At 47.9% G+C, this 7,500-nt stretch overlaps 1 protein-coding gene across 1 annotated transcript in view; it reads left to right on the top strand.

Moving 5' to 3' along the window:
• The window catches only part of LOC311355468 (disco-interacting protein 2 homolog C-like), a gene marked incomplete at both ends in the record, with an annotated part of 29,545 nt that overhangs the window by 7,878 nt on the left and 14,167 nt on the right, over window positions 1–7,500 (top strand). Inside the window, 4 exons of the mRNA XM_084475224.1 lie at window positions 1,716–1,787; window positions 2,862–2,966; window positions 4,794–4,919; window positions 7,425–7,500. The exon at window positions 7,425–7,500 is cut by the window's right edge and continues 272 nt beyond it. Of these exons, the coding sequence (XP_084331350.1) occupies window positions 1,716–1,787; window positions 2,862–2,966; window positions 4,794–4,919; window positions 7,425–7,500 (379 nt within the window). The remainder of the gene's footprint in view (window positions 1–1,715; window positions 1,788–2,861; window positions 2,967–4,793; window positions 4,920–7,424) is intronic.

Raw genomic sequence — 7,500 nt, forward strand, 5'->3', positions numbered from 1 at the left:
TGTGTGTGAGAGTGTGTAGGTGGTGTGTGTGTGTGTGTGTGTGTGTGTGTGTATATGGTTGTGTGTGTGTGTGTGTGTGTATATGGTTGTGTGTGTGTGTGTGAGTGTGGTGTGTGATAAGTAGTGGCGGAAGGATCAGTGGTTTCCATGGTTATATTCACACCTCCCTGCTTTTTAAATGTCAACAGGAAATGACTTCCAGAGCTCATGCATATACGTTCAGGTTCAAATCTGAATATAATACTATGTTTGAAAAAATGGGATTTTGTCCATCCCGACTTGGTTGAATGAGGCCTTCGCCAGGCCCTATAGGAGGAGGGGAATGGAGTCATGCTGTGATGTGATTGGTTGGAACGTGTACAAATATGAATCTGCTCTAGAGGAGGCCATGTTGTCTGGATTCAGGTGTCAAAGGACAACAACGAACAGCGTTCTTTGCCATACATCATCAAAACGGTGATTAATCTGACGGCATTACCATAGATGGAAAGATGGACATCCTGTCGGGAATGCAGTGCTATCTTATCTTATCTTGGGGTAGATCTATCCAAGGGGGAGGCATGTGGCTCAGGAGGTAGAGCGGATCGGCTGGTAACCGCAAGGATGCTGGTTCGATCCCCGGCTCCTCCTAGCTGAGTGTGGAGGTGTCCCTGAGCGAGACGCCTCACCATGACTGCTCCTGACCCGCTGGCTGTCGCCCTGCGTGGTTGACTCCACCGTCGGTGTGTGACTGTGTGCATGAATGGGTGAATGTCAGGCAGTGTTGTAATGCGCTTTGAGTGGCCACTGGTTAGAAAAGCGCTGTGTAAATGCAGTCCATTCACCGTCTACAGCTAAGCGCTACGGCTAGCTGTGTGAGTTAAAGGCCCGTGTGTCAGCTCACAGAGTGTTGGGATATGTGGAGGGGGTATGTGGAGAGACCAGCTGAGAGAGAGCAGCTGGAGTTGGACCAGGGTTGGTGTCACACAATGGGACTTTTGGGACGGCTCTTCCTGTAGGGAAGAGCCGCGGGGGGTGGCGGGGAGGTAGACTGGAGAGTCTAAATATATGATATGTTTTTATAGGACATTCAACATGTCATCAACTCGCTCTCGCTCTCTCTCGCTCTCTCTCTTTACCTTCAGGGCTGTCAATCTCAATCAATGTTTAACTTTCGGACACTGCTCTCTCTCTTCCTCTCTCTCTCTCTGTCACTCTTTCTCTCCCTCTCTGTCACTCTGCCTCTCTCACTCTGTCACTCTTTCTCTCCCTCTCTGTCACTCTGCCTCTCTCACTCTGTCACTCTTTCTCTCTCTCTCTGTCACTCTGTCTCTCTCTGTCACTCTTTCTCGCTCTTTCTTTCTACGTTGCTATCACTGTCTCTGTCTGTCAGTCAGACTGTCAGTCACTCAGTGTCTCTCTCTCACTCTCTCTTTCTCTCTCTCTCTCTCTCTCTCTCTCTCTCTCTCTCTCTCTCTCTCTCTCTCTCTCTCTCTCACACTCAAATCTCTGTCTCATACACACACACACACACACACACACCCTCTCTCCCCCTCTCACTCACCCCTCTCCCACCCTCTCTCACCCTCTCTCCCCCACTCTCACCCTCTCCCCCCTCTCTCACCCTCTCTCATTCTCACTCTCTCTCACCCCCTCTCACCCCTCTCTCCCCTCTCTCACCCCTCTCTCCCCCTCTCTCACCCTCTCTCACCCTCTCTCCCCTCTCTCTCTTGCAGGGGACATCACTCAGAAGGGTTATGAGAAGAAGAGGTCCAAACTGATCAGGGCGTTTGTTCCGCATGCTGGAGGTAACCTAGCAACCTCTGACCACACCCCCCTGCTCCACCCCGCCCACCTCTCTACTTAGCTCCTCCCCCACGGCCCTTACGGGGGCAGCTTGCTCGCGGGTGGAGCGGTGGAGGGTGGTGCGTCTCTCTCCGACATTATGAGCTGGAGCTGTTGGGTTGGACCCGCGGTGTTCTGTCACAAGTCTTTGTTTCCGTCTCTCTCTCTCTCTACAGTTATCTCTTTCTCTGTTTGTCTCTCTGTCCTCTCTCCGATTCTCTCTGTGTCCTCTCTCTTTCTATCTCTTAACCCTTTCCCTCTCTCTCTTTCTCTCTCTCTGTCTGTGTCTCTGTCTCTCTACCCTCCGTCTCTCTCTCTCTCCTTCTGTATCTATGTTTCTACCCTTTCCTTCTCTCTCTCTCCTTCTGTGTCTATGTCTCTCTACCCTTTCCTTCTCTCTCTCTCCTTCCGTGTCTATGTCTCTATACCCTCCGTCTCTCTCTCTCTCTCTCCTTCCGTGTCTATGTCTCTCTCCCCTGCCTGTGCTCTCTGGATCTCCATGTTGGGTGGTGGGCTAGGAGCCGTCCTACCAGACCTCAGCCTGAGCCTGCTCTTCTCCTGTCTGTCGCACACTGACTGTCCCGCCCACCTTTCCTCTGAGCATGACTAGAGGGACAGCTAGCTGAACCAATCACACGTCGCCATTCACTGGAACTCATTTTTGATCTATCAAAATGAAATCATCTCCATTTCCATGCCTGAGTTTGACCTTTTCGATGTGTCTATTTTATCTGTGTCTATCGCATCTGTGCTTATGTATGTTCCTGTCTGTGTGTCTCTGGTGTGTGTGTGTGTGTGTGTGTGTGTGTGTGTGTGTGTGTGTGTGTGTGTGTGTGTGTGTGTGTGTGTGTGTGTGTGTGTGTGTGTGTGTGTGTGTGTGTGTGTGTTTCTGGTATGATGTGCGTCTTGCTTTTGTATGCATACGTGTGCCTATATGCGTGTGTGTGTGTGTGTGTGTGTGTGTGTGTGTGTGATTGCACGTCCCTGTGTGTGTGTGTGTGTGTGTGTCTGTGTGTGTGTGCGTGCTGTCTCTGTAGGGATGGAGGGCCCCATGTCCCACCGGACCCCCCTCGGACCGCCGTCTGCGGCCCGTTTCCATCGGCGACGGACCTCCGGGGCCCGAGATGAGCGTTACCGATCAGGTACCGACGTTGTGACCCGATGAGCATCATTTCTATGCTGAAGGTTTTGAATGCAAACTAAAACATGTTTTAAATGCGTACGATCTTTCAATTCAGTATTCAATTCAGTGATATATTCACCATATACTTTGCAAGGCCTGAACCGGGGGGGTTGATAAATCGTACACGAGTTTGCAACTCGGAAATCAGAGTCAACCTTTCCAACCGTTTTATTGGATGTTTCCTAGTTGGAAGGCGGAATTTACGACCTCAGGGTTATTATGGAACCCAGCATTACACCGGACACACACACCATGGTTACGGTGGTATACGGACTACCCGACCGGAGGAGGTTCTAGAACCACGCAGAGCTCCCCGTCTGGAATGTTTGGCGCTCAAAGCTCAGTCGCAGCGATTGCAGCCAGCGACGGCTTGCATAAGAACTCTAGATACAGCTGAGACCGTCTGCTACGAGCAGCGACGGGAACCACCTCTGAGGCTACAGAGTGAGATACGGGGGGGGGGAGGGGGGGGCTAACATGACGCCTGGAGTTGGAATCTGGCAACCCAACATCAAAACACAAACATCAGGGAGTACGTCTCAGTGGGAGAGAGTCTTAATGAGCGATAGCTCTGCGCTACTTGGCAACGGGTGAGACATGATGATTGATGCAGTGATGTTTCAACGTGTGACATTGTTGTAATTAGTCAGTGTTGTGGTCGCTCGCCTTGTTTAAATAGCAGGGTAGGTGCGTGCGTCCATACACACATTATGGTTTGAAACCACACTGGGTTTTGACCAGTCAATCCCCCGAATCCAGTCCCTAGCCAGCGGAGCCTCCGATGGCTCCCCTCATACAAAACATGAGCAGAGCTTCAATTCTCAATGGCGAAAGCTAGTGTTAGCTTACCGCTTTCACTCATAATTATTTATACACTGATTGGTTTGAATGTACAGTTTGTGATACAGAACAGACAGTAAATTGACATTGGTTTGCAAATCTCTACTCAAAGTGGTAATTTCCCATGATGCATTCATGCAGTAAGTACTACTTAGACGGTAAGTACTACTTGAGACGGTTGTGATCCTCAACCTCACCACTTGATGGCACTAAATCCTTCATACTGCATCTTTAAATGTAGGTACAACGTTTTTAGCTTTGATGCTAGGGTAAGAGATGGTTTATTTGAGGTATAAGGTTAGAGGTGGTCGAGTTTACCGAAGGGTTCAGAACTGGGTCAAATTCTGGGGAAGGCAATGCATCATGGGAAAAGACCATTGGCCAGGTTTATCTGGTTACACCCCTGCTTTAAGGCTCCTCCAGCTTTAGTCTCTTTCTTCTTCCCTCCAAATGGAAATCATGGGTTTGGAATATTGAAAAACATTGATGATAATCCAAACCTGCACATGTAGTTATTATATATGCATCATCCCTGCAGATGGAGAACAAGAAACAATACTAAAATATGTCTCTTTCCCTCTCTAAATCTCTCTCGCTTTCTCTCTCCCCCTTTTCTGTCACTGTCTCTTTCTCTTCATCCCTGGTCTCTCTCTGTCTCTGTCTTTGTCTCTCTCTCTCTCTCTGTCTCTCTGTCCCTATCTCTGTCTCTCTGTCCCTATCTCTCTCTCTCTCTTGCTGTCTCTCTCGCTGTCTCTCTCTCTGTCTGTCTGTCTGTCTGTCTGTCTCTCTCTGTGTCTCTGTCTCTGTCTCTGTCTCTCTCTCTCTGTCCCTATCTCTCTCTCTCTCCATGTATCTCTCTCTCTCTGTCTCTCACTCTCTCTCTCTCTGTCCCTATCTCTCTCTCTCTCTCTCTCTCTCTCTCTCTCTCTCTCTCTCTCCCCCCCAGACGTCCACACGGAGGCGGTGCAGGCCGTATTGGCGCGCCACGTGGAGAGGAAGGTTGCCGTGCCGATGCCATCCAAGCGTCGCTCGCTAGTGGTTCAGACGTCTATGGATGCCTACACACCCCCAGGTGAGACACACACACACGCACACGCGCACACACACACACATGCACACAGACCCACACAAATTGACAGACACACTAATAGAGACACACACACACACACACACACACACACACACACACACACACACACACACACACACACACACACACACACACACACAGACAAATAGACACACAGACACACAGACACACACACCCAGACAGACACTCACACACACACATACAGACCGACACACACACACACACACACACACACATACACACACACAAATATACACACACACATAGACACAGAAACACACACACAAATATAGACACACACACATACATATATATAGACACAGACAGACACACACCCACGCACGCACACACACATGCAAACGCATACGCACACACACAGATGCAGATGCTCCATTCAAGAGCACATCACAAACCGGTCGGAACGTGGTTGTTAAAGAGGGCGGGATCTTCTTTACGACTGAGGAGACATTAGGAGCAGCAGACAGCGCAGCGCGGGTTAGGGCCGGCCAGGGGAGACTATAAATACACTACGACGCTACACTGTGACCCTGCACTGGTCTGAGACATGAGAGGCTGCGCCGCTCAGCAGAGCAAAGGGGACATTTACAGACACACACGTTGACAAAGAGCATATGCACACACATGCACACGCAGAAACCCACAAAAAATGCACACACAAAACACACGTACGCAAAGGCATACACACATGCAGACGCACACACAAATGCACACACACACACACACACACACACACACACACACACACACACACACACACACACACACACACACACACACAGGCAAACTAACACACACACACACACACACACACATGGAAACACAAACACACACACACAAATTAACAAATATACACACATACACACACGCAGACACACACACAAACAAACAAACATACACACACCCATACACACACATACACAAATACATAATTAAATACATATCCATGTGCTCACATTAACACACACACACACACAAACACACACAGAGATGCACACGTATCTACACACACACACACATACACACATGCGCACACACACACGCGTGCGGTCACCTAGGATTGGGTTTCGATTGGAGGTTGTTTACCTCCTCCACCCCTAGCCCGCCCCGTCAGGGTTACCTCCTAAATCTCAGCAGTGATCAGCAGGCTTCGGACTTCCTGTTCCCCCCCCCAGAAGCAGCTCGATACTCCGCCGCAGCACCTGCGGGCGGCCGGATGGATCGCATCGATCCATCGACTCGGCCCTAATTAGGTCGGCTTTTGTACTACGCCAGGTTTTTCTCGGCCCTGGTTTTCCAGCCAAGATCTTTTTCCGCAGGGATCTGATTGGATGATGATAGCCAGGACGCTTGTCCGAGTCTCCCCGCTGTGGGCCACTGGCTATAAATATAGAGTGAGCTGCTGGAATATAGCGGGGGATTACTAGTGGGCGTTGGGGCCTACACTGCTGACCTGCTGAGGTTTGACTAGAGGTACCGGCTGGTATATAGTAGACTCTATATATACTATATGCTAACATTAAACCTTTATCTTATGTACATCATGTTTAGTTATGGTGTGGTGTTTAGCTTGTGGTGCTACAACTATACTTATAACTGTTTTGAGCAAATTAATGATGATTCTTTTTGTAATCAGAAGCTTATTTATGTTTCGTTAACCTATGCCTAGTTATGATTCAACTGTATGAATACACTTCACATATTGCAATGGTTGTTAATTTAATAGCGTTTATATTGAATAATATATATATATAACTACTGTTTAATTATTATTGTTATGAACCTACAGCAAAATTTTGCATACCAAAAAAAGATGTTAATGAATATCTCTAATCACACTGTAGTCATGTGTTAGATGATCATGTTTCATTAATGCATATCTTTAATCACACTAGTTGTGTGATGGATTCTAGTGTTTCGTTAATGAATATCTCTAATCATGCTCACATTGTTGTGTTGTTAGATTATGTTTCGTTAATGAACATATGTTTCATCTAGCTCACACCGCAATGTATGTGACTGTAGACGTGTTGAATTGTCGTGTTTCTTCAATGAATATCTCTAATCACACTGTAGTTGTGTGTTTCGTTAATGAATATCTCTAATCACACTGTAGTTGTGTGTTTCGTTAATGAATATCTCTCATCACACTGTAGTTGTGTGTTTCATTAATGATTATCTCTCATCACACTGTAGTTGTGTGTTTCATTAATGATTATCTCTCATCACACTGTAGTTGTGTGTTTCATTAATGATTATCTCTCATCACACTGTAGTTGTGTGTTTCATTAATGATTATCTCTCATCACACTGTAGTTGTGTGTTTCATTAATGATTATCTCTCATCACACTGTAGTTGTAGTTAAATTCTCGTGTTTCGTTAATGCATATCTCTAATGCTCACACTGCAGTTGTGTTGAATTGTCGTCTCTGCCTGACCCCCTACTGACCACCACTGACTCTCACTAGGCCTGTCCCCCCTCTGCTCAGACTCCTCGTCGGGCTCTGAGGAGGAGGAGGAGGAGGAGGAGGGGGGACCCGGGGA

The sequence above is a fragment of the Micromesistius poutassou genome (assembly GCF_964030765.1).
Source record: "Micromesistius poutassou genome assembly, chromosome: 11".
Classification (NCBI taxonomy): Eukaryota; Metazoa; Chordata; class Actinopteri; order Gadiformes; family Gadidae; genus Micromesistius; species Micromesistius poutassou.